Genomic DNA, 27,601 nt, shown 5'->3' with positions numbered 1-27,601 from the left:
TCTCCTCGCTCTCCTCGCTCTCCTCGCTCTCCTCGCTCTCCTCGCTCTCCTCGCTCTCCTCGCTCTCCTCGCTCTCCTCGCTCTCCTCGCTCTCCTCGCTCTCCTCGCTCTCCTCGCTCTCCTCGCTCTCCTCGCTCTCCTCGCTCTCCTCGCTCTCCTCGCTCTCCTCGCTCTCCTCGCTCTCCTCGCTCTCCTCGCTCTCCTCGCTCTCCTCGCTCTCCTCGCTCTCCTCGCTCTCCTCGCTCTCCTCGCTCTCCTCGCTCTCCTCGCTCTCCTCGCTCTCCTCGCTCTCCTCGCTCTCCTCGCTCTCCTCGCTCTCCTCGCTCTCCTCGCTCTCCTCGCTCTCCTCGCTCTCCTCGCTCTCCTCGCTCTCCTCGCTCTCCTCGCTCTCCTCGCTCTCCTCGCTCTCCTCGCTCTCCTCGCTCTCCTCGCTCTCCTCGCTCTCCTCGCTCTCCTCGCTCTCCTCGCTCTCCTCGCTCTCCTCGCTCTCCTCGCTCTCCTCGCTCTCCTCGCTCTCCTCGCTCTCCTCGCTCTCCTCGCTCTCCTCGCTCTCCTCGCTCTCCTCGCTCTCCTCGCTCTCCTCGCTCTCCTCGCTCTCCTCGCTCTCCTCGCTCTCCTCGCTCTCCTCGCTCTCCTCGCTCTCCTCGCTCTCCTCGCTCTCCTCGCTCTCCTCGCTCTCCTCGCTCTCCTCGCTCTCCTCGCTCTCCTCGCTCTCCTCGCTCTCCTCGCTCTCCTCGCTCTCCTCGCTCTCCTCGCTCTCCTCGCTCTCCTCGCTCTCCTCGCTCTCCTCGCTCTCCTCGCTCTCCTCGCTCTCCTCGCTCTCCTCGCTCTCCTCGCTCTCCTCGCTCTCCTCGCTCTCCTCGCTCTCCTCGCTCTCCTCGCTCTCCTCGCTCTCCTCGCTCTCCTCGCTCTCCTCGCTCTCCTCGCTCTCCTCGCTCTCCTCGCTCTCCTCGCTCTCCTCGCTCTCCTCGCTCTCCTCGCTCTCCTCGCTCTCCTCGCTCTCCTCGCTCTCCTCGCTCTCCTCGCTCTCCTCGCTCTCCTCGCTCTCCTCGCTCTCCTCGCTCTCCTCGCTCTCCTCGCTCTCCTCGCTCTCCTCGCTCTCCTCGCTCTCCTCGCTCTCCTCGCTCTCCTCGCTCTCCTCGCTCTCCTCGCTCTCCTCGCTCTCCTCGCTCTCCTCGCTCTCCTCGCTCTCCTCGCTCTCCTCGCTCTCCTCGCTCTCCTCGCTCTCCTCGCTCTCCTCGCTCTCCTCGCTCTCCTCGCTCTCCTCGCTCTCCTCGCTCTCCTCGCTCTCCTCGCTCTCCTCGCTCTCCTCGCTCTCCTCGCTCTCCTCGCTCTCCTCGCTCTCCTCGCTCTCCTCGCTCTCCTCGCTCTCCTCGCTCTCCTCGCTCTCCTCGCTCTCCTCGCTCTCCTCGCTCTCCTCGCTCTCCTCGCTCTCCTCGCTCTCCTCGCTCTCCTCGCTCTCCTCGCTCTCCTCGCTCTCCTCGCTCTCCTCGCTCTCCTCGCTCTCCTCGCTCTCCTCGCTCTCCTCGCTCTCCTCGCTCTCCTCGCTCTCCTCGCTCTCCTCGCTCTCCTCGCTCTCCTCGCTCTCCTCGCTCTCCTCGCTCTCCTCGCTCTCCTCGCTCTCCTCGCTCTCCTCGCTCTCCTCGCTCTCCTCGCTCTCCTCGCTCTCCTCGCTCTCCTCGCTCTCCTCGCTCTCCTCGCTCTCCTCGCTCTCCTCGCTCTCCTCGCTCTCCTCGCTCTCCTCGCTCTCCTCGCTCTCCTCGCTCTCCTCGCTCTCCTCGCTCTCCTCGCTCTCCTCGCTCTCCTCGCTCTCCTCGCTCTCCTCGCTCTCCTCGCTCTCCTCGCTCTCCTCGCTCTCCTCGCTCTCCTCGCTCTCCTCGCTCTCCTCGCTCTCCTCGCTCTCCTCGCTCTCCTCGCTCTCCTCGCTCTCCTCGCTCTCCTCGCTCTCCTCGCTCTCCTCGCTCTCCTCGCTCTCCTCGCTCTCCTCGCTCTCCTCGCTCTCCTCGCTCTCCTCGCTCTCCTCGCTCTCCTCGCTCTCCTCGCTCTCCTCGCTCTCCTCGCTCTCCTCGCTCTCCTCGCTCTCCTCGCTCTCCTCGCTCTCCTCGCTCTCCTCGCTCTCCTCGCTCTCCTCGCTCTCCTCGCTCTCCTCGCTCTCCTCGCTCTCCTCGCTCTCCTCGCTCTCCTCGCTCTCCTCGCTCTCCTCGCTCTCCTCGCTCTCCTCGCTCTCCTCGCTCTCCTCGCTCTCCTCGCTCTCCTCGCTCTCCTCGCTCTCCTCGCTCTCCTCGCTCTCCTCGCTCTCCTCGCTCTCCTCGCTCTCCTCGCTCTCCTCGCTCTCCTCGCTCTCCTCGCTCTCCTCGCTCTCCTCGCTCTCCTCGCTCTCCTCGCTCTCCTCGCTCTCCTCGCTCTCCTCGCTCTCCTCGCTCTCCTCGCTCTCCTCGCTCTCCTCGCTCTCCTCGCTCTCCTCGCTCTCCTCGCTCTCCTCGCTCTCCTCGCTCTCCTCGCTCTCCTCGCTCTCCTCGCTCTCCTCGCTCTCCTCGCTCTCCTCGCTCTCCTCGCTCTCCTCGCTCTCCTCGCTCTCCTCGCTCTCCTCGCTCTCCTCGCTCTCCTCGCTCTCCTCGCTCTCCTCGCTCTCCTCGCTCTCCTCGCTCTCCTCGCTCTCCTCGCTCTCCTCGCTCTCCTCGCTCTCCTCGCTCTCCTCGCTCTCCTCGCTCTCCTCGCTCTCCTCGCTCTCCTCGCTCTCCTCGCTCTCCTCGCTCTCCTCGCTCTCCTCGCTCTCCTCGCTCTCCTCGCTCTCCTCGCTCTCCTCGCTCTCCTCGCTCTCCTCGCTCTCCTCGCTCTCCTCGCTCTCCTCGCTCTCCTCGCTCTCCTCGCTCTCCTCGCTCTCCTCGCTCTCCTCGCTCTCCTCGCTCTCCTCGCTCTCCTCGCTCTCCTCGCTCTCCTCGCTCTCCTCGCTCTCCTCGCTCTCCTCGCTCTCCTCGCTCTCCTCGCTCTCCTCGCTCTCCTCGCTCTCCTCGCTCTCCTCGCTCTCCTCGCTCTCCTCGCTCTCCTCGCTCTCCTCGCTCTCCTCGCTCTCCTCGCTCTCCTCGCTCTCCTCGCTCTCCTCGCTCTCCTCGCTCTCCTCGCTCTCCTCGCTCTCCTCGCTCTCCTCGCTCTCCTCGCTCTCCTCGCTCTCCTCGCTCTCCTCGCTCTCCTCGCTCTCCTCGCTCTCCTCGCTCTCCTCGCTCTCCTCGCTCTCCTCGCTCTCCTCGCTCTCCTCGCTCTCCTCGCTCTCCTCGCTCTCCTCGCTCTCCTCGCTCTCCTCGCTCTCCTCGCTCTCCTCGCTCTCCTCGCTCTCCTCGCTCTCCTCGCTCTCCTCCAGAGCTGAGGACCGAACCCAGGGCCTTGTGCTTGCTAGACAAGCGCTCTACCACTGAGCTAAATCCCCAACCCCAGCACCCGACTCTCAAAACACATTTTCTTAATTAGTAATTGATGAGGTAAGATCCAATCCATTGTAGGTGATGCAGCCATTGATGGTGACCCTAGGTTTCTCAATAAAGCAACCTGAGCAAGCCATGAGGAGGAACCCAGTAAGCAACACTCCTCCATGGCCTCTGCTCAGCTTGTGCTTCTGGGTTCCTTCTCTGTTTGAATCCAAGCCCTGACTTCTCTTAGTGATGGACTGTAACCTGGATGTTGAAGAAGAATAAAATTTCCCATTCTTTTAAGTTGATTCTTTGGTTATGATATTTTATAATAGCAGTAGTAATCCTAAATAAGATACACCCATTTCTCTCTGTTCCGTGCTTCATTTACCTCAAGTTTCCTTCCCTCACCAAATTCTCCTTCTATATATCCAACACAATTGTGTTTATGTTTATATAATTATGTTTAAACTATAAGATTTATAAATGTGATGGTACATGTAATAGCGTTGTTTCTAAGCCATATATCCCCCTCTGCCTCTTCCTCCTGGGTCACATACCACTGTGATTTCTCCCTATCTGCTTTTAAATGTAGAGACCCAGAAACCTTACTCTAAACTAAAGAAGTATGATTGTGTGTTGATAGACTCTGCCTTCCAGGCTTTTATCATTTATTTATAAGTAAATTTCACATTTATGAAGGCAAAACTGAAGCCCCCTCGTAAACAATATGCTAACTAATGTCATATATGTATTCCTTAAAAACAATGTGATATCAGATGTAATTGGTCTTTTCCTGTGGCAGATACCTAGGACCATGCATGGACTAGCTGTTATTGATACTGACAAAAAAGTGTGGGAATGTATGTTTTTGCTAAATGATCTGCCAGTGCAGAATGCTTTGAGTTTAGTTCCCACCAATGCAAGACAAATAAACAAGCAAACAGACAGGCTGGTACTGGGTGAGGAGCACTGTTAAACAGAGTTGATACTGAGGAATGGTTGCAGAACCTCAGTTGTGGCACTCCGCTGGTTATTTTGAAGTATGACATTCCAGATAGCCTCGTCACTAGGTCTATACAGTGGGTTCCCTTTTTCAGTGGGGTTCTATTTTTGCCTGATGTAGGGAACCCCAGATATTAAGGAACATCACATCCTAAGTGAAGATTACAGGCCTGACTCTTTCCTGATAAGAACCCCGCTCAGCAAGCACCTAGGGAATCCTGTAAATACACCACCCAATGCTAAGAATATGTTAGCTTTCAGAAAATGCCTTTCAACTATACCTGGAGATATTCCCCCACCACAGAATAATTAATTTATATATTCTCTATGTCATAGGACTGGGATATTGCATGCAAATGACGTACTGCACCACAACATATAAATCAACTATCCTGAGCATCTAGCCCCAGGAAACCAAACACATTTATCCTCTAAGCCCAAGGTTTATAAATCCCTGATTTCACAGGAAATTAACATTGTGATACCATCAGCTTTCCACCACAGCCAACTAAAATTGGTCAGTCTTTTATTCTGGAGGAGAGAGGGTTTCCCCTCCTCCCTTGAGATTTGCCACTGAGCTCCCAGAACTTGGCTACTTGCTAACCTAATGAAAGGTTAGAGTTAATTCTTGGGGCTGGGGCAGAATCAGAAGACCACATTTCTTTCAGAGCAGAGGGCTAGCCCAGAGGCTAGGGCAGAGTCCCACATTCCTTTCAGATAATGGGCCAGCAGCAGCCCCCAGCCAGATAAACCTCAGGGTATGACTGGAGTCACATGGCCCCAAAGAACTAGAGGTCAGATGTCTCCCAGGCAGCTAGGCCAGACCATTAGCAGTCTTGGCGCCTAAAAATAGACCAGTCATTTTAAAGGTCAGCTTCCATAGAGACCACCCCATTTGCATTTTGTTCCTCTTACCCAATCCTGTAATTCCAAGGCTTGTACTACCCCACTGGCATTTTTGTTTCTTTAAAAACCTTGATCTCCTGGAGCTGGGGGGTCACTTACCCAAATGTCTTTGTAAAGGTCAGCCACCTGGGCTTGAGCTTGTAATAAAAAGACCCTCATGTGTTTTGCAACAGTGTCGATTCCTGTAGATCTTTTGGGGGCTCCCGAACTGGGTGTAACACGGGCTGGATACTGCTGGACTTCTAAAAATCATGTTGACCTCAAGCAGTGCACCCACTGGGCCTAGACCAGCTTTTCAGCCCAACAGGCCTACACTTCACTGGATCTACCTCCTGCCATGCTGGGTCTGAGCCTGGGAAACCCTGTAATTTGGCCACAATCCCATACCAGCTTAGCCAAAGAGATAGAACACTTCCATATCACCACAGGCACTGACTGCTGTGTGATAGTGAAAGCCTCATTTTAAAAGCTAATTGTAGTACCTGGTGTGAACCTCATTTCTACTTCCCATAGTCAGAACAGATGCCTTGAACTAGCCAACTCCCTTGAGCACTCGAATTTATTCTAGAGAGAATTTGGTACCTGTGTTCTCAGGGACATGCTGTTCTTTGTCCAGAAGTGAACAACTGTATCCCAGACTACCACCAGATAAAAAAGATCACTCAGTGCTTTAGGAGAACATAAAAATATTACAAAAGAAATTAAGAGATTCATAAAATATTAGTTTATGTGGTCTTTTGTGCTGCATAAACCTCTCAAATTTTTTAATCAACTAAATTAGTTTTGTTTGTGTTTAGCCATGGTTTCCTGGAACTTACTCTGTAGACAAAAATATCCCCAAACTCAGGGAATCCTCGACCTCTGCCTCCAGAGTGCTGGGATTAAAGTCTTGAGAAAATGCCATCGTCATGATAATTCTGATTAATTTTTAGGTAACAATATGACTGTATTAATTGTATTCAACTGTTATTAATATTTAAATTATTTTTTAAATTAAGTGTTTGTACAAATGGAGGAAGACACCATATACTTGTCCTATATACTTACAAATTTATATGTGCATATGTGTATGGGTGCACAGAAACACACACATGCTGATATATCAATATCAATATATATATATAATATATATATAATATATATATATATTGTGTGCATGTTAACAGTGCATTTCTGTATGACTGCGAAGTTTCATTAATGAAATAGTATTTTTAAAAATAGGTTTTTCAGGATTTTGATACACATGCCTATAATATCAACATTTGAGAGAGGAGGAGAATAAGGAGCTCAAGAAAATCTTCAGCTTTGTACCAAGTTACATCCTCATCTGCTTCTAGTAAAAGAGAAAGCATTTATAACTTGATTTTTAAACATTTATTTTTAGGTTTATTTTACTTTTAGCTAAGTATGTTTGTTTGGGTCTTTGTGGAAGTATGTGCACATGAATGCAGGGAACCCTGGAGGCCTGAAGAGACTTTCAGACTGTCTGAAAGTGAAGTCAAAGGAGATTGTGATTTCACTGTATTGTTCACAGTAGGAAATGAACTTTGGAACTCTAGAGAAATGGCTGATTAAGAGACTTGTTGCTCTTGAGGACCTGAGTTTGAATGTGAAAAGCTTAAGAGCTCTGCCAACAAAAGATCTTCATTTTTTTCAATTACATGCTAATTTCAGGATGAATATCTTTTATCTGGTTGGAAGTACCTTTCTGTTTCAGGTTGCAGCGCTCAAAGTCTGGATAGCCTTTCTGAGCTAGGCATTAAGGTGCAGGACTCCCTCTCTCCACCAGAGCCTCCTGATCTCTGACTTCATCTGGTTAGTGTCTTTAGACATAGATGCCTCCAAGCACATTTGATAGATGGTCTTTGACACAGATCCAAGCTAACTCTTCCCTCCCTTCACCTATAGGATAATTAGGTACTTTGTTTATGTGTGTACAATAAGGATGTGCTGTTTAATGCAAATCAAGAATCCTTGAGGCCTGCTCTTTAATTACCTCCCCCTGAGGGGGAAGCAGCCTTACCAGGCCACAAGAGAAAATAATGCAGCCACTCCTGATGAGACTTAATTGACTAGGATCAGAAGGAAGGAAAAGAAGACCTCCCCTATCAATGGACTTGGGGAGAGGCATGCATGCAGAGGGCAGAGAAAGGGAAGGATTAGGATGAGAGGAGGGCGGGAACCACAGGGGGGATACAAAGTGAATAAAGTGTAATTAATAAAGAATAAAAAAGAATCCTTGAAATGCCTAGTTTTAAACATTTATATACACCAATCCTTGGAGCACTCCACTCACTCCCCAAGGGGTATATAACCTTTGTTTTCTGGAATTAAAGTTAAAATTGCTCTCTGCCTTGGTTCCCAGATTGTCTGAATCTGTCATGCTTGCTGGTTTTCTAAGCATGGCACCTCATCTTCTGCCCCTTCTGCTTTCTTGGGTTGGAGGGAAACAGCCCCCAAGGCAGGAGGAAAACCAACTTATCTATGAAATGCTTGGGATCAAAAGTTTCAGACATGATAGCCTTTCATATTTCAGATGTTTCTTGCCCAGTCAACCAGTGCCTTGGGGGTGGGACTCTATAAAATGGGTTACACCTAAAGTTTATTTCACAGTAAGGTTGCAGGTAAGCTTCAGTGTAAGGAATCTTCTGAGCCAATCTCAGTGGCCTATGGAGAAGAAATAAGAGCAGAAAATTGAGGCCAGCCTGGATAATGGCCTGTCTTCATGGAAGAAATAGAAAATATAAAGAAAGAAAAGAAAAAAAAAATCTTCTTCTTTGCTACCCTTCTTCCTTGTGGGTTCTTTTGATAGTCATTACTCAGTGGAGACCATGTTGCTCTCTACAGTTTATATTTCTATAGATGTAGGTTTTAAATCTGGCAGAAATGTGAGAGGTGCCTATATTAAAACCGACCTACTTGCCAATTTTCTCCCAGAAATCTGTTGGTCCTTCCAAAGCTTAATATGGTTCTCTTGGCTGGCATATCCCACTCCCTACCTTGAATTTTCCTGCCTAGAATCTGGGCTAACCTCCCTTCCCCATATCAACTTATAGATTGTTTAGTGAGGTCAGGTAAGATGTTTTTGCTAATGGGTCTTACGTAAAAAATCTTACAGATCCATGTGAAATTAAGAAAAGTACCCTCTTAATAGTAAAGCCAGGGACACTTTAAGATTGGTGAGAAGAAACAAAAGCCAAAGTTAACACTTGCTGACTGGACACTGTCCAGCTGGGCCTGTCGCTGAGACAGGGATTGATTTATTCATACTTGTTTTTGCCCTCAGGTTCTTGATATGATTTAATAAAAGTTATTAAGGTACATACCCCTTCAAGATTTAATGTAGAGGTGGCTGATTGTTTTATACATATAAAACTTTAGATTCATGATCCTTTTAAGACTTTTATGTGATTACTTTTTAATATAATTGCTCTTTTAATTACCCCAAGTTTCTGCTTGCCAGTAAAGACAAGATGGCTGAGTAGTTATGTTGCTTGCTCATCTTGTTAATTGATCACAAGTTGGTTAATTGCAAGTGTATATGGGGTCTTGGAATAACTTGTTCTTCACCCATAATATGTATAACATTTGATCATGTGAAGGTATTGGGGAATATGTGGGTTGTTTGTGTGTATGTGTGTGTGTGTGTGTGTGTGTGTATGTTCATTGTAATTCTTCACTTAAAGAAAAATAGAGTGTAACCACATTGTGTGTTTAATATTGCTATAAGGATCTTACTGGGATAGATAAGGTGTGGAAAAAGAGTAAAAGTGTAGTCTGAACTGGCACTCTAGGTCTTGTTCCATCCACCAAGGTCTATATATGTAGGTGGTTTGGACCTCACTCTTTGGAGTTTGTTTCATCTGAGAAGTTGTATGTATATGTATGTATGTAAGGTTGGGATGGAACTTGCTCTTTTGTGCTTTTTCCATCAATCATGATGTATGTATATGTAGGTAAGGTGGTTTGGCTCATGTTCTTTGGAGTTTGCTCCATCCACCATTTTGTATGTATGTAAGGTGGTTTGGAACTTACTTTTTGGAGTTACTTCCATCCACCAAGTTGCATATATTAGGATGAATTAAAATTCACTCTCCGGAGTTTGCTCTGTCTACCCAGTATGTGAATGTGTATATATGTATGTACATATGTATGTGTGTATGTGATTGTATAAAGTAAAAAAAAGACTGTAAGAGAAGCTAAATGAAGAGAAGCTTAAATAAAGAGAAGAAGCTTTTTGGAATCTACCTGCTGGAGTCTGTCTTACTTCATCTTCAACAATGTGTGTGTGTGTGTGTGTGTGTGTGTGTGTGTGCATGTGCATGTGCTGTGTGTGATAAAGAGAGAGAGAGAGTCTATGTGCCACACCTGAGCAGGGGTTTTAGATCTTCTCCATGCATGGTCCTTGGTTGGGGTGTCAGTCTCTGCAGGGGCCCCAGGGAGCAGTATTTTTGTGGACTCTTGGTTTTTGGACCTCATTCCCCTCCAGGTCTTACTTTCTCCCCCTTGTTTCATAAAATTCCATGTATTCTGCCCAAAGTTTGGCTATGAGTCTCAGCCTCTGCTTCAATACCTCCATCAGTGGATTCTTTCAGAGTCCATCTGTCATAGGCTCCTGTCTTATTCCCTGTTCTTCTTTGGATGTCTATCATCCTTGCCCTTTTGAATAAGGATTGAGCATTTTCCGTAGGGTCTTCCCTGTTGTCCAGATTCTCCAGGAGTATAGATCTCAGTATGTTTATTCCTCTTATTAGTGAGTATATACCATGTTTGTCTTTGTGCTTCTTTGTTACCTCACTCAAGATGATCATTTCTAGTCCCACAATTTGCCTGCCAGAAAACTCCTTCAGCTGATAAATGCCTTCAGCAAAGTGGCTGGGTAAAAAAAAAAAAATCCTCAAAAACATCAGAAGCCCTCTTGTATACAAAAGACAAAAGGGCCAAAAAAGAAACAACACCCTGAAAATAGTCACAAATAACATAAAGTCCCCCGATTTAACTCTAACTAAGCAAGTGAAAGACCTGTATGCAAAATATATCCTATTGGATCTTAAAGCTCTTCAGTTTCCCACTCTTTCATCCCTTTAATCTGCCTGCCTGGTAGGAATAATGATTGTAAAGACACATTTTTATCTCCCCTTAGGGAACATCTAGTGAAACCATGGACTCCATGAAATTCTAATTTTCCCTCAAATCTCTTTATGTGAAAAGGCTGATTCCTCCAGATGCAAACTCTGTTAAATAAACATTAACTCAATGTCTGAATAACTTGCAGGAAATAAAGGATCTAAGAATAAAAGAGGGATTTAAGGATAACGAAAATTAATTTTATGGCTTGGTTAGATTACTTAGTTGTATCTCACCTTCCATCTAAAATTGTTAGGACCTCAACAATGAATTAGTTATCTTATAAGTTCATCACTGGTCAAAATTACTGAATAAGTATGTTAATATGTTTTCAGTCTTCATTAATAATTTGCTTTTTGTCATTGTTTTCACTCTTTTTTTATTTTAAAGAGTAGTCCCACTATGTATCTCTTTCTGTCTTCAATTTCTGTGTATATCCCACACAGTATATATACCCACCTTGCCTCCAGAGTGCCTGAATTGTAAGTAGACATGTCATAGCTTGATAATTTAGTTCTTTTAATTGGCTTAATGAGGCTGAGTGACTGAACCTTGGTGGTTAGGGTAGCCAGAACATGGGCTCTGGTCCTAACTCCAGTAACAGAGGAAGGCTCCCATCAAATGCACCCCTCCTGGTTAATGTCCACTGTCTTCTCTCTATGAGTAATATTATTTTCTTTTATCATGGAGTCTAAACTACAGACGAGGTCAGAGTTCTAACCTCATTCTACAGAGAGAGAAACCCAGGCTCACAGAGATTAGATATCTTGTAATATAGTTAAGTGTTCATCTTATTCAACCCATCATTCTATTACATCACTAAATGAAACTGAAGTCTCCAGGTATGGTGACACAGGCCTATAACTATGGTGCTTAGAAAGAGGAGGCAGGAATTTCAAGGTGTCAAAGTCACCCAAGGAGAGAATTGTCACTAATATGGTGGGAGGCTCTCAGAACATTGAAATCTAGGAAGACTTTAATTTCTTTCTTTATTTTTTTCCCTAACCCAGCTCTCATTGAGTAGAGAGTTGTTCAGTTTCCATGTGAATCCAGGCTTTTTTGCTATTTCTGTTGTTGTTGAGGTTCAGATTTAGTCCATGATGGTCAGTAGAATATGAGGGATTATTTCAGGCTTCTAGTATCTGCTGAGACTTGCTTTGTGTATTTTGGAGAAGATTCCATGAGGTGCCGAAAAGAAGGTATAGTCTTTTGAATTTAGGTGAAAAGTTCTGTATGCACCTATTAGGTCCATTTGATTTAGGACCTCTTTAAGTGCCTTTATTTCCCTCTTTAGCTTCTGTCTAGATGATCTGTCCTTTGGTGAGAGTGGAGTGTTGAAGTCTCCCACCATTAAGGTGTTAGGATCAATGTGCAATTTAAGCTTTAGTATTGTTTCATTTACAAATGTAGGTACTCTTGTATTCGGGGCATAGATATTCAGTGTTGTGAAGTCCTCCCGGTGTATTTTTCTTTTGAGGAGAATGAAGTGCCCCTCTTAATCTTTTTTCATTAATTTTGTTTGAAAGTCTATTTTATTAGATATTAGGATAACTACCCCAGCTTGTTTCCTGCATCCATTTCCTTGAAAAACATTTTTTCTAGCCCTGTGGTAGTGTTTATTTATGTTAGTTGCAGAGGTGTGTTTCTTGGATGCAGCAGAATGTTGGATCCTGTTTCTACAACCATTCTGTTAGTCTGTGTCTTTTTATTGGAGGGTTGAGTCCATTGATGTTGATAGGTAATAGTGACCAATGAACATTAGTTCCTTTTTTTGTGGAGTTGATGATATTACTGTGATTCACTGCTTGTTTTCTTTTAATTTTTTGTTGTGACAGTTATCTGTATCCTATCTTGTCTTGGGTGCAGTTGTATTCATTGGATTGGAGTTTTCCTTCTAGTATCTTCTGTAGGGCTGGGTTGCCATGTAGATATTGTTTAAATTTAGTTTTGTCATGGAATATTTTGCTTTCTCCCTCTATGTTGATTGACAGCTTTGGTGGGTAGAGTAGTCTGGGTTGGCATCTGTGGTTCCTTAAAGTCTGCATGACATCTGCCCAGGCTTCTCTGGCTTTCATAGTTTCTGCTGAGAAATCTGGTATGATTCTGATAAGTCTACCTTTATATGTTACTTGGCCTTTTTCCATTGCTGCCTTTAATATATTTTCTTTTTTCTGTAGGTTTAGTGTTTTGACTATGATGTGATGTGAAGAGTTTCTTTTCTGTCCTAGTCTATTTGGTGTTCTTTAGGCTTCTTGTATGATTATGGTCATCTATTTCTTTGAGTTGGAAATTTTTTTTTCTACAATTATCTTTAAATATTTTCCTGACCATGGAGCCTGGAATGCACACACTGTTTGAGGGCACAATGTGCCTACGTCAATTTCCTGAATACCTCAGTGGTCTACAGTTCTGTCATACTGTCATTCTGGTATTCAGATCTGTCTGGGCTCCATGAGTTGCTTGCCTCGACATCATTGATAGACCCACAGAGCACGGCCTTCAATGTTGATAATGCTGTCCCAAGAATCCCTATGTTGCTGCAGAACTTGGGGGCTGGTATTGCGGACCACTGGCAGTCCAACCACTGCTGCAGAACTAGGAGGCTGCTGGAGATTTCTGGAAGGCCGTGCGGAGCCAAGGACCTGGTTGGCCTGGTGGAGCCATCAGCACTGTGCTCTGTGCTAGGAGATCTGGGCACTGTGGATCTGGCACTGCGCTCTGTGTTGGGCACTGTAGGTTGCCTCTGCAGCCTCTGCCTTCTCCAAGGAGGGAGAAGGGAGGCTTGTCGAGGAGAAGTGCTGGGGGAGTGAGTATTATCTGTCTCAAATCTCAAGCAAGGGGGTCTGCGCTAGGAGCTGTGTACACTGCAGACCGCCTCCACTGCCTTCACTGCTGACTCCACCATTGAGTAGAGAGGCCTGTTAAAAGGGAAGTGCCTGGGAAGTCAGTCTCCAGGAGAAGTCAGCGGTGAAGTCTGTGGTCGACCTGAATCCTAATGGTCTCAGCTCGGGGTTTGTCCCCTTTCTCCGAGGAAACCTCAATATCGATATTCTGGGTTCAACTATCCATCCACTCACAAATTCCCGAGTTTCAGATCCTCTGAGAGGCCCCTCTGATATTGTGCATGCTGGGCTCCACCACCTTGGTTTGCCTTACCTTTTTCCTTCTCTTCCCTTCTCTTCCTTTCCTTCCCTTTCCTTTCCTTCCATTCCCTTCCCTTTCTTTTCTTTTCCTTTCCTTTCATTTCAGTTTTCCTTCCCTTTCCTTTCTGTCCCTACCCATCCCTTTCCTTTTTCTTTCCTTTCCATTTCTTTACTTTTTTATTTCCTATCCTTTCCTTTTTCCTTTACAGTCCTTTCCATTCGTTTCCTTTTTCCTTTCCTTTCTTTTCCTGTTTTTTTTGTTTCCTTTCCTTTCTTTTTACCTTTATCCTTTCTCTTTTCTTTCCATTTTCATTTCCTTCCCTTTCCTTTGTCTTTCCTTTCCCTTTTTATCCCTTCCCTTTCCTTTGCATTTCCACTCTATTCCTTCCCTTTTCCATTCCATTCCTTTCCTTTCCATTCCTTTCTTATTCTTACCTTTTTTCTTCTCTTCCCTTCCCTCCCTTTTTCTTCCCTACCTTTCCTTTCCCTTCTCTTCTCTGTCCTTTCCTTCCTTTCCCTTCCATAGCCATCCTTTTCCTTTTCCTTTCATTTCTTTTCCTATCCTTTTGTATCCTTTCCTTTCCTACCATACTTCTTCCCGTCCATTCCCTTCCCTTCCTTTTCTGTCCCAAGAAATTTTCCTTTCCCTTTCTTTTTCTTTCCTTTCTCATTCTTTTTGCTTTCCTTCCCTTCTCTTCCCTTCCCTTTTCCTTTCATTTCCTTTTCTTTGTCACCCTTTTCTTTTCCACCCCTTCTCTTTCATTTCCCATACTTTCCTTTCCTTTTTCATCCTTTCCTTTCCTTCTCATCTCTTTCCTTTCCTTTCCTTTCACCTTTCCTTGCCTTCCATTTCCTTTTCTTTCCTTCCTTTTTTTCACCTTTTCTTGCCTTCCATTTTCTTTCCCTTTCTTTTCTTTCATTCTGTTTCTCTTCTGTTTCCTTCCCTTCCCTCCTTCTACAACTCTTTTTTTTTTCTTTTCATTTCTTTACCTTTACTTTGCTTTCCTATTTAATTCCTTTCCTTTTTTCTTACCTTTCCTTACCTTCCTTACCCTTTCCCATCCATTCCCTTCTCTTTCCTGTTCCTTTCCTTTATGTTCCTTTCCTTTTTCTTTCCTTTCCCCTCCCATCACTTTCCTTCCCTTTAATTCCCTTTCCATTCTTTTTTTTTCCATTTCCTTTTATTTCATTTCCATTTTCCTTTCCTTTATTTTGGTTTACTTTCCCTTCCCTTTCCTTTCCTTCCCTTCACTATCCTTTATTTTATTTTGTTTTGTTTTTCTTTCCTTCAATTTTCTTTCCCTTCCCTTCCTTTCTCTTTCTTTCCTTTCATTCTGTTCCCTTTCCCTTACTTTCTCTTTCTTTCCCATCCTTTCCATTTCCCATTTTTCCTTTTAGTTCCTTTTTCCTTTCTATTTCTTTTTCTTTCCTTTCCATAAATTTACTTTTCCCCTTGTTTCCTTTTTTCTTTTCTTTTCTTTTTTCCTTCCATTCCCTCTCCTTTATTTTCTCTTTTCCTTCCTTTTCCATTCTCTTTCTGTTGTCTTTCCTAACCTTTCCTTTTCTTCCCTTCCATTCCCTTTTCTCTTTATTTCATTTCTTTACCTTTTTTTACTGTTTCATTTCCTTCCCTTTTTCCTTCAATTCTTTCTTTCCTTTTCTTTCCTTCCATACATTTTTCCTTCTGTTCCCATCCCTTCCCTCCCCTTGTCTTTTCCTTTCCTATTATTTCCTTTCCTTCTCTTCCGTTCCCTTTCCTTAACTTTCCTTTCTTTTTTCTTTTCTTTCCTTTCCTTTTTCCTTTCTTTACCTTACATTTCCTATCTTTTCCTTTCCCTTCTCTTCCCTTACATTCCCACTCCGTCCCTTCTCATGTCCCTTCCTGTACCTCCACTTTTTGTTTACTTTCCTATTCTTTTTCGTTTTCTATCTTTTTCCTTTCTTTTTCTTTTCCTTGTTATTTCCTTTCCTTTCATTCCATACCCGTTCCCTTCCATCCCCTTCCCTTTATTTTTTAATTATTTTTATTTTTGTACATTTATTTTTTATTTTTAAATATTAATCACAGATTATTTACTTTGTATCCCAGCTGTAGCCCCCTTCCTCATTCCCTCCCAATTCCACCCTCCCTCCCTCATCTTCTCCCTGCCCCTTCCTCAGTCCACTGATAGGGGAAGGCCTCCTCCCCGACCATCTGACCCTAGCTTATCAGGTATCTTCCAGACTGGCTGCCATGTCCTCCTCTGTGGCCAAGCAAGCCTGGTACTCCCTTGGCAGTGGGGGAAGGTCAAAGAGCCAGCCATTGAGTTCATGTCAGAAATAGTCCTTGTCCCCCTTACTTGCTTACCCACTTGGATATTGAGCTACCATGGGCTACACCTGCTTCTAGCTTATATCCATACAAGGGCCTTGGTTGGAGAAACAGTCTCATAAAAGACCCCTGTGCCTTGATATCTTTGGTCTTTGTGAAGCTCCTGTCTTCTTCAGGTCATACTTACTCCCCCTTCTTTCATGTGATTCCCTGCACTCTGCAAAAGGTTTGGTTATGAGTCTCAGCAGCTGCTTTGATACACTGCTAGGTAGAGTCTTTCCAAAGCCCTCTGTGGTAGTCTCCTGTCCTGTTACTTGTTTTTTCCTACTTCCTATATCCATACCATTTATCTTTCTAAGTGAGGATTGATCATCTTACCCTGGGTCCTCTTTCTTTTTTATCTTTAGGTATACAGATTTTAGTATGTTTATCCTATCTTATAAGACTAGTACCCACTTTAAGTGAGTATATATCGTGTGTGTCTTTCTGCTCCTGTGATACCTCACTCAGAATGATCTTTTCTAGTCCTACCATTTGCCTACAAATTTTATGATTTCCTTGTTTTTAATTGCTGAGTAGTATTCCATTGTGTAAAAGTACCACAATTTCTGTAATCATTCCTCCACTGATGGACATCTGGGTTGTTTCCAGATTCTGGCTATTACGAATAAACCTGCTAAAAACATGGTTAATAAAAGTGCTTGTTGTGTACTTGAGCATCTTTTGGATATATTCCTAGGAGTGGTATAGCTGGATCTGGAGGAAGTGCTATTTCTATTTGTCTGAGATTGATTTCCAAAGTGGTTGTACAAGTTTACATTCCCACCATCAATGGAGGAGTGTTCTCCTTTCCCCACAACCTCTCCAGCATGTGTTGTCACTTGAGTTTTGGATCTTAGCCATTTTGATGGGTGTTAGGTGAAATCACCGGGTCGTTTTGATTTGCATCTCTCTGATGGCTAAGGATGTTGAGCATCTCTTTAAGTGTTTCTCTGCCATTTGATATCCCTCTACAGAGAACTCTCCATTTAGCTCTGTATCCCATTTTTAAATTGTATTACTTGATTTCTGGCTATTTAACTTCTTAAATTCTTTATATATTCTGGATATTAGCCCTCTGTCAGATAGAGGGTTGGTGAAGATCCTTTCCAAGTCTGTAGGCTGTCCTTTTATTCTGACGACAGTGTCCTCTGTTTTACAGAAGCTTTTCCTTTTCATGAGGTCCCAGTGTTGATCTTAGAGCCTGTGCTGTTGGTGTTCTGTTCAGGAAGTTGTCTCTAGTGCCAATGAGATCAAAGTTCTTCTCATTATTTCTTCTAAGAGATTTAGTGTGTCCAGTCCCCCAACATAGGAATGGATACATATATTGTGTTACATTTACGCAATGGAATACTATGCAGCAATTAAAAACAAAGAAATGATGAAATTTTCAGGCAATTGTTGGAAACTAGAAAAGATTATCCTAAGCTATCACAGAAGAAGAAAGACACATGTGTTTTATACTTACTTATAAGTGGATATTAGACGTATAATATAGGATAAACTTACTAAAATCGGTACACCTAAAGAAGTCAAGCAAGAAGGAGGACCATGGGTAAGATGATCAATCCTCATTCATAAAGGAAAACTGGATAGATATGGGAAGATGTTGAAAACAGGGTAAAGGACAGGATCCTACTACAAATGATCTCTTAATGTTTCTAATCATCAGGGTATCAAAGCAGATGCTGAGACTCATAGCCAAACTTTGAGGAGAGTGCAGGGAATCTTATGTAAAAAGGGGTAGGTAAGAAGACCTGAAGGGACAGGAGCTCTGCAAAGAGAGCAGCAGAACCAAAATAGCTGGACCCAGTGGTCTTTTCAGACCATTCAAGGACCATTCATGGATATAACTTAGAACTCCTGCACAGATGTATCCCATGTGGGTCTCCAAGTGGGTTGCCTCATAAGAGGAGGAGGGACTGTCTCTGACATAAATTCAGTGGCAGGCTCTTTGATCACATCCCATTGAGTGGTAGGTAACAGCTTTACCAGGCCACAGAGGAAGACAATTCAGCCAGTCCTGATGAGACCTGATAGGCTAAGGTCAGACTGATGGGAAGGAGGGACATGGGAGGACAAGAGGGAGGGAGGGTGAGATTGGAATGGGATGATGGAGGGGCTACAGCTGAGATTCAAAGTAGATAAATTGTAATAAAAGAACATATTAAAAAAAGAATTAGGGGAAGGGATCTAGTATTTCTTCCCTAGAATTAGGGACTGGCTACAATGCTGCTATTGAGGAAAACTAAAATTGACCACTTTTTTTTTCTCTGACTGAAATATTAAAAAGCAGCTTCTAGCCAAACCAGCAAGGTGTGGTAAAAAAGTGGTTCTTTGATCTGAGGTATTTTAAAATCTTATTTCCATTTCCATTGTCCATTATCCATGACTTCTAATTCTCTAAGAATGAAGTTTAATTTATTACAATGAAGAATATACCCTCCGTAGTATTCTGCTGTAGAGTTTTAGTAACTTCATCCTCCATAATGCCTATTACTCACTCTGCTTGCCTTTGCTCCAAAGCCTTTTTCTCATAACAGACTAAACCACCCGATTAGTTAGTCACACCCTGTTGCTGAGATCTGTGTATCTAAACAACTATTAGTTACAAATCAGTTATCTATGGTAGTTCCCTACAGTAAGAGGCTTTATTTTCCCTCATGTAACAAAATAAGATATGAAAACATTAACTTCTATTGTCATGCTAAACCATGAAATTTCTTCTGAAAAATCACTTGAGGAACCTGTGAAACTGATGCTTGAGACTCTATCTGCTCTCATGTTTAGCTTATAGAGTAGAATGTAATAGAATCTTCGGAGTTCAAAAATGAAATAAGTTACCTTAAAATTAATGTTTTTAATGTATTTTTATTTATTATACATTATTCACTTTGTATCACTTTGTATCCCTGCTGCAGCCCTCTCCTTCATCTCCTCAGAATCCAGCTCTCAGATTAGAATCAAATAAATACCAAATGGCTGGCAACATGGAGACACATCTTCAACACCAGCATTTTGTAGGCAAAGGCACACAGATATCCATGAGTTTATTCCACACTGTTATACTTTTGGGGTTCAGACCAATAAAGGAAACAGAAATTTTATTACAGACAAATAGTAAAACATGAATTTTAGACATAGGTTAAAAATAATGGTTTCAGTTCAGAGAGACTTTAGTACAAATAAATGAGGAACCATCATACTCTCATCATATTCTACCTGAATAATAGATTTAGAATGGTGTGGTACTGGTTTTGTCATTGTATTTAATTTATTAACATAGGTTAATTGTAATTTTAACTAAATTTTAAATGACTTCTTTCTTGAATGGGTTTTGTGCCTGATGTCAAGACAGGAGTTCTTATCTGGTCTTAACAAAATGATGTAGCACTTGGGGACAAAGATCAAACCAAGGAGAGCTTCACTGGAAGCCAAGACAGAGAAGGCTTCCATAGCCACCATGACCTTCCCCTTTGTGCTGTGGTAGACAGGGAGGAAGGTGACCCACACACAGAAGAACACCTGCATGCTGAATGACAGGAACTTGGCTTCATTGAATGTGTCAGGCAAATTTCTGGACAAGAAGGCCATGGTGTAGCTCCCAAGTGTCAAGGTGCAGAGGTATCCCAGGATACAGTGGAAGGCTACTACTGATCCTTTGTTGCACACAATGGTGATGTGGCCATGTTCAGCATGAGCATCATGATCAATGAAGGGTGGAGAGATAACCAGCCATATTCCACAGAGAACAAATTGGATCAATGTGCAGATGGGAATGATGAAGTTAGGGGCCCTTGATACCATTAACCACCTCACCAATCCTGCTGAAACAGTGACCTTGAAAGCAATAAACACTGTGATAGCTTTGGCCAATACTGTGGAGAAAGCCACAGTGAACAAGATTCCAAATGCTGTCTGCTGCATGATGCAGGTGACTGTGTTGGGCTGGCCAATGAAGAGCAAGGAACTGAGGAAACAGATGCTGAATGCCAATAGCAGGGTGTAGCTGAGAGCTCTATTATTGGCCTTGACAATGGGTGTGTCTCTATGCTTCAAAAAGACTACAAGAATCAAAACTGTGATTGCAGAGAAGCACAGTGATGTGGTGGTGAGAGCCATCCCCAAAGGATCTTCATAGGATAAAAAGCTCACAGATTTCTGGAGGCAGTGGTTCTTCTCTGAGTTTGCATAGTGACTTTCTGGACACATCACACATTGGTCCATATCTGTTCAGAAATTATGAACAGGATTATGACTCAATCCTCAGGTGTTCCCTTTCCCCCAAGTTGTTACTCAGCCTTACTTCATTAAAATGTTTCCTGATTCACCTTTCTTTATTGTTTCAGAAACAAATACTAAGTAGTATATGAATAATTTCAAAACTATACAGCCATTTTTGCCTATGGTGATATTATTCCAGAATCACAGTCCCCTCAGAGACCAGCAGTAGATGACTCAATGCAAGAGCAAGAGAGCTTTATTGCAAGAGCAATAGAACTTGGGACCCAAGTCTCACTGACACAGCAGTAGAGAAGTGGGACACTGAGCCCTGGAAGGAAAAAAAAACACAAGCAGGGGGTTTCCATGACAGCAAGCAATGGGGTTCATGCCTTGGCATTACAGGATTGGGTAAAAGTCATAGGGGTAAGGTGACCCTCTAGCTGAGGCACATAATCACAACTAGCATTCTTTTAAACTACATCTGGAATGCTGGGGAAAATTTTCCCAACCATTCCTCATTGATTGTTGCCAGGGAGATTGTCTGTGTTTTCTACCAAGTATTTATTCTGTGATATTTCCAGGAAGCTGTTGCTAGGAGAGTTAATTTTGTTTTCTGCCAACAGCAAATTCTGTGACATTTCCTGGTACCTGAGGTCAGTTCCCGGTCAACATGGCTTCTCATTTCAAAATGGAGTCACCCAAGCCAACTTAAACTCTTTATTCACTCCTTTCCTTTTGCAAAAAGAGGCCAGTCTTGGGCTCTTACAATTCATCGTCAGCCTCAAGCTGATGGTATTGGGTTTTTATTACCATTAACTGTATTGTCCCTATTCTTTGTCTAATGTGTCCTAAAAATTTCTTAAACAAGTGTGATCCAAAAGTGACTAAAAGCAGATTTTACCTTTAATCTGTTATAATTCTGGCCCACATCATGAAATTTGCAGGCAAATGGATGTAACTAGATAAAGAAACATCCTGAGTGTGATCATGTATACATATAAAGACAAATTTGGCAGGTATTACTTACAAGAGGATAATAGCATTTTGATTACTACTAACCAAACAACAGTCTACTGATCATGGGCATCAGGATCTTTTCTAAGACTGAAACTCCAACCAAGGACCATGATGGAAATAACCTAGAAACCCTGCACTGATGTAGCCCATTGCAGTTCAGTGTCCATGGGGATTCAGTAGTAAGGGAGATAGGGGCTGTCTCTGACATGAACTCAGTGGTTGACTCTTTGATCACCTACTCTTGAAGGGTGTATCTTACCAGGCTACAGAGGAAGACAATGTAGCCAGTCCAGATGAGACCTGATAGGCTAGGGTCATATATCAGTGGACTGTGGGAGGGGCACAGGGGGAGAAGAAGATGGGAGAGGACAAGGGAAGTGGTACAGCTGGGATACAAAGTGAATAAATTGTAATATATTAAAAACAAATAAAAATTAAAAAGTTGTGGAATTAGCCAGGAAATATTTGATCTGACTTAAGGACCACTCAGGAAGAAGGAGCCCATGAATGACACTTCTTGTATAACAAAGGTCAAGAGACTGGATATCCCAGAACCTAGGATAAAACAATATATAACTGAACTAAAAAAAATCAATAAAATTATTCCTAATGATATTCTGCTATATTCTTGGATGAGTGCCTTATCCAATTATCACCACAGAAGTTTCCTCTGTCAGGAGATCAGAGTGGATTCAAAGACCCACAACCAGGCATTATGTTAAGAGAGTCTAAATTGGAGGTCTATATCAAATCCCTCCTCCCAGCAGTCAGGGACTCCCACTAAGAGAGGGTGGTGGGTGGATTGTAAGAGTCAGAGGGGATGGAGGGTACCAGAAGACCAAAGCTCTCTGAATCAACTAAGCAAGATGTATATGAGCTCACAGAGACTGAAACAGCAAATTCAAGGCCTGCGCGAGTACACCAGGATCTCTGCATATATTTTACCTATTAGCCTAGTATTATTATGAGACTCCTGACTATGGGAATGAGTGTGTCTCTGACTCTTTTGCTTTCTTTTGGAACACTTTAAATTTCTAATCAAAGAACAAAAGTCTATCTCTTCTCTCCAAAACCTTTTCCTTGGCTCAGGGATTGCAGACTTCTGTGGAAAAGTTGGAAAGTTCTCTATAAGCCTGTATTTACCTGTCTCATTGGAAATTTCATTGTCTGCACAAGGAGTGCAATCAAAGCAGCAGACAGCCTTGCCTTCCCTGGCAGACTTCCTGAATCCAGGCCTACAGCTCTCACTGAACACAGATTGAGGAATCTAAGAGAAATAAAAACTATTAGCAAATGTTTGGGTTTTTATGAAAAAATTGAGTGAGTGGCATATTTCTAAGCATCATCATATGTTAATCTGGAAATGCTTACATGTACAGTGAAAGATAATAAATTTTGGTATTGCTAATTTTGGAATCATTTGGGCTACACAACCCACATATTTAAATCTTGGTCCAAAATATGTAGCTGTTGTCACTAAAGTAGTTTTCCAGAAGATCATGGTATGACTTCAGATTCAAACTGTCTCTATACTTACTGGCTACTACAGGAAGTTTTAATATCCAATGTGGTTGTAAATGTTGATTGACAACTCTATGGAACTTGGATTCTTCATTGACACTAGTCTTTGGGCATTTCTGTGAGAAGTTGTATGGAACCATTTACCTGAGGTGGATAAAGCCACCACAAAATGGGGGTCAATAATTCATTATCCTCCTGTCACAGACATAATGAAAAGGAGATGGAAGATGAGCAACTGGGGTTTTTGAACTTTGATTCTGGTCTGTGGGTTTGGTGTCATCACATCCTTTGTCTCATAAACAATATTTTTCCACTATGGTGGACTGTGTGCTCACAGAGTGAGCCAAAACAAACCTGCTCTCCCTAAAGTTGCTTTTGTTTACTGTTTATTTAAAGCAGCAAAGCAAGCACACATACACACACCCATCATGCTAATCTATCTTTTTCAGAGGCTAACAATAAAAAATGTCACTTTACCACTCACTGAAATTTCTTAGAATCGGTTACAAAATAAACCTCTCAGTGTTTTGAGGCAATGACAGAAACCTAACAGGCAATATTCGTAAGAAATATGTGGGCATTTATAAGATTTAAAATAAAAATTTCCATTGAATAGAGTGAGGAAATGAGAAAACAGTCCTCATTGGCTGTTTAATTGGCTACTGGGTTGCTGAATATTGATTGATACTGAATAAGTGTCAAATGATCATTGCATCCTGAAAACTACTTTCGTTTGTTGTTTTTTGTTTTAGAGGTCAAAGTGAGTTAAGTCATGACTCACCTTTGTAAATGTTGCAGGCCACTGAATAATCTGCTCAGATAAAGACAACCGTTGACCAAGGGGAGCATCTGAAGAAAAGGTTCCTATTTTCACCTTTAATCCAAGACCCTTTGGAAAATTCCAAAAATTGAGAATGTCATAGTCTGAATCTAAGTGTTTTCTCCCATCAATTACCATGCGACCTCTCACAGGATTTTTCAGTAGGGTGTTCTTTAGGAAAGGTAGGAGCTAAAACAGATGTATAAACATAGCTTGAAGTAATCTAAGATAATAAAAACATTTTTAAAAAAATAGTGCAAAGCTACTCAGTGTTATTACCCCATCATAAAAAAGCATCTTTTCTTTTAATAATTTAGTTTTTATTTATTACAATTTATTCACATCTGTATCCCCCATCCCTTGTTCAAAGAAATCCCTCCTGTGTCCCTCTTCATTGCCCCTATCCTTCCTACAGTCCACTGATAGGGGAGGTCCTTTTCCCCTTCCATCTGACCCTAGCCTATCAGGTCTCATCAGGACTGGTTGCATTGTATTCCTCTGTGGACTGGTAAGGCTTTGCACCCTCAGATGCAGGTGATTAATGAGCCAGTCACTGAGTTCCTGTCAAAGACAGCTCCTGTTCCCCTTACTGGGTTACCCACTTGGACAGTGAGCTTCCCTGGGCTACATCTGTGCAGAAGTTCTAGTTTATCTCCATGAATGGCCCTTGGTTGGAGTATCAGGCTCAGAAAAGACCCCTGTGCCCAGATATTTTGGTTCTGTTGCTCTCCTTGTGGAGCTTCTGCTCCCTCAAGGTCTTTCTATCTCCCCCTTCTTTCATAAGATTCCCTGCACACTTTGCCCAAAGTTTGGTTATGAGTCTCAGCATCTGCTGGGTAGCTGGGTAGATTCTTTCAGAGGACCTCCGTGGTAGGCTCCTGTCCTGTTCCCTGTTTTCTCCTTCTAATGTCTATCCCATTTGCCTTTCTTAATGAGGACTAATATTCTTACCCAGGGTCTTACTTCTTAGTTTCTTTAGGAGTACAGATTTTAGTATGATTATCATATACTATATGTCTAATATCCAATTATAAGTGAGTATATACCATGTGTGTTTTTTTTTTTTTGCTTCTGGGATACCTCACTCAGCACGGCAGGATACAGACTGAGAAGAGATCTTCACCAACCCTATATCTGACAAAGGATTCATATCCAGAATGTATAAAGAACTTAAGAAGTTAAACACCCACAAACAAGCTAATCTAATTTAAAAAATGGTGTACAGAACTAAACAGAGAATTCTCAATAGAGGAATATCTAATGGCAGATAAACACTTAAAAATGCTCAATGTCCTTAGTCATCAGGGAAATACAAATCACAATGACCCTGCGATTTCACCTTACACCCATCAGAATGCATAAGAGCAAAAACTCAAATGACAACACATGCTAGAAAGGATGTGGAGAAAGGGGAACCCTCCTCCCTTGATGGTGGGAATGTAAACTTGTACAACCACTTTGGAAATCAATCTGGTGCTTTCTCGGACAATTAGGAATAGTGCTACCTCAAGATCCAGCTCTACACTCTTAGACATATATCCAAAATATTCTCAAGTATACAACCAGGACATTTGCTCAGAATTTTGATAACAGCTTTATTCATAATAGCCAGAATCTGGAAACAACCCAGATGTCCCTCAGTTGAGGAACACATACAGAAATTGTGGTACATTTACACAGTGGAATGCTACTCAGCAATTAAAACAAGGCAATCATTAAATTTGCAGGCAATGGTGGGAACAAGAATTAAAAGCGTCTTAAATGAGGCATCAGGTTGGCTTGGATTGAAGTGCAATGAATTTTGAAAACCACCTTCTCCTCAAGATAAATCCTTGAACTAAGCACAGCTAAGTCAGCAAGACAACAAATAATGTGGCTTCAGCTGATTCAAATTGCTTTGGAAAGATAGCCAAAACTATGATCTTTTGGAATATATTTAATGCTCCCATCCTTAAAATAATGGCCCTGGTATGGAAAGTACACTTTAAAGTGATCGTTAACTTCATAACCCTGTGGTAGTCCTCAGAAGCATTTCAACCCTTAAGACTCTACTGTTTCTTCCCCTTCTCTGGGTAACAAATCCTTGCTTATTGACAATATGTTCTAAAATCTATGATACCTAATTTGAATGCCTTATGAAATAATAAAACAACACATTGCTGATATTACAACACACAAGAAAGGATATTACCTGCCAGGGGAAGAATTCCTTTTCTTCTTCATTAGTATATGGTTGTGTCTCTATTTGCTGAAGATTCATCTCATGGAGACTGAAGGCCACAGCATAGACAGCATTGTATATATTGCAGCTCTCTTCACTTATGACAGGGTCAAAAAGGTGTCTGGGCAGTAAGTCCAAAGAAGCATTGGGTTGGCAGTTTTCCAAAAGTTGACAATCAGACTCAGAAAATGAGCACTTGAAAAACAGAAACCAAAACTTAGGAAGATAAGTGTCTTCTGAGTATTTGTAGGGATTAACTGTTTGAACAAAATTTGTAAAGTCAACCATCTCTTCATGGTGGTGTGAAAAAATGAGGCTCCCATGGAATGACTCTAACATGAAATAATCAAAATTGTAACTAACATCCCATTGAGAGTTTAGGATCCAGACTTTCCATGTCACTAACAATTCCCCAATAAGTCTCATTAAACCTTGCAAAGAAACAAAGTTCCCATAAATAACTACCACATTAGTTGATGATTCTTGAGTCTTTATCAGATCTTTCCATAATGCACTGGAATATACATTCCAGGTACGAGGGATCATTTCCAAAAAGCCTAAGCAGATGTTGTTACTCTCCATATCTTCTTGCAAGTCTGACAGAATCTGGATCCCTCTGTGGTCATCTGGGAGGATCAGACCAACCCAGGACCAGCTGAAATGAAGCATCAAAGAAACTATGGCAGTTGACAGATATGTGTCCTTGGGGGCCATCTGATAGAGAGAATTAAACTGACCTTGGTCATTTAAGGTAGAATCAAAAGGCCCAAATGTGAGCTTTAAGAAAAGAAGATTGAAAACAAGAAGGACAACACTGGCATCAAATAGAATATAAGGACTGAATCAACAAATGCAAACAGTCAAGATGAATATAGTTTTCTCATATATTAAAAGGCAAACCCAATAGACACTTTTCTAAAAAAATTATTACTGACAGGTCTCCAGTTTCAGTAATGTAGTTTGTTTCACCCTCTTCTCCTTCCTTTCTATTTTAAGTAATGGAACTGTGGATATATCATCAAGTTCCTTCATACTTTTCTTCATAGATGGTTTATCCAAGTGTTTATTTTACATTTTCAGAAATACAGTAATGTCAAAAAAGAACACTTAACTCCTAGTTTCAACATCCCAATTCTCACCTGAGGTATTTTGTAAAGTTGTAGCAGTTTCCCAAGTTGGAAAGATATTTTCCATGATGTTCCTGTAAGTGCAGCAGGTGACATTCTCCTCAGTCCACAGTTGTAATTAGCTAGTGGTTGTCTCAACATTGTGAGCCAAACAAAAGGAACTATAAGGATACTTGTTTCATAAGGTGCAACATTATAGTGATCAAAGCCAAGAGTTGTGTTGGGTAGAAGATTAGGGTTTCGGTTGATTTCCTCAATGGCAAATACCAGGGACAGAACAAACTGGTAGTTCTTAAACTTATATCTAAAAAGGATTAAAGGTTAAAAAAAAACATACTTGTAGAAGACATAGACCATAAAACTTCCTATAGTTCAAATGCCAATGTTTCTATAAAATCAGTATTTTAATATACTCTCAGCAATGACTGGAATTACAATTGCTCTCTTAAGTAGGTAAGATTAGGTAAAATCCTACAGTATTAACCTTCCTTAGTTATGGTCTCAGGAAATTTAATTTATTATTATTTTGCTTTAGTTATATTGTATGTGTGCAAAAATAAATTGTCCATGAAAAAAACACTGGGTTCAGAGCAAACATCAGAACTTTTGATGTCTGGACCTTGGCCCTTCTGCCTCAACAATTAAGAAATGTTATTATAGCTTGATCCAGTTTTTTTGTGACAATAACTTATTTAGAGTATAACACAAAGTTATTTCAAATCAAATATTGCCATAG

The 27,601-nt window shown here is 42.6% G+C and overlaps 2 protein-coding genes across 2 annotated transcripts in view; one reads left to right on the top strand and one right to left on the bottom strand.

The window, feature by feature from the left end:
* The window catches only part of LOC132651320 (cytochrome P450 3A11-like), a 36,644-nt gene extending 16,379 nt beyond the window's left edge, over positions 1–20,265 (top strand). The window contains exon 4 of the mRNA XM_060376545.1: positions 18,857–20,265. Within this exon, the coding sequence (XP_060232528.1) occupies positions 18,857–18,896 (40 nt within the window). The 3' untranslated portion in view covers positions 18,897–20,265. The remainder of the gene's footprint in view (positions 1–18,856) is intronic.
* On the bottom strand, positions 19,239–27,171 carry LOC132651322 (vomeronasal type-2 receptor 116-like; the record flags this gene model as incomplete). The annotated part of the gene is made up of 5 exons (XM_060376547.1): positions 19,239–20,164; positions 22,320–22,443; positions 23,479–23,706; positions 25,709–26,515; positions 26,878–27,171. Coding segments are annotated over 5 exons (2,379 nt in total), but the record flags the coding sequence as incomplete, so codon positions are not given.
* Between the last annotated feature and the right edge of the window lie 430 nt (positions 27,172–27,601).

The sequence above is a fragment of the Meriones unguiculatus genome (assembly GCF_030254825.1).
Source record: "Meriones unguiculatus strain TT.TT164.6M chromosome 13 unlocalized genomic scaffold, Bangor_MerUng_6.1 Chr13_unordered_Scaffold_45, whole genome shotgun sequence".
NCBI classification, from domain to species: Eukaryota; Metazoa; Chordata; class Mammalia; order Rodentia; family Muridae; genus Meriones; species Meriones unguiculatus.
The sequence above is the reverse complement of the archived record's forward strand: the minus strand, read 5'-3'. Positions and strand labels throughout refer to the sequence as shown.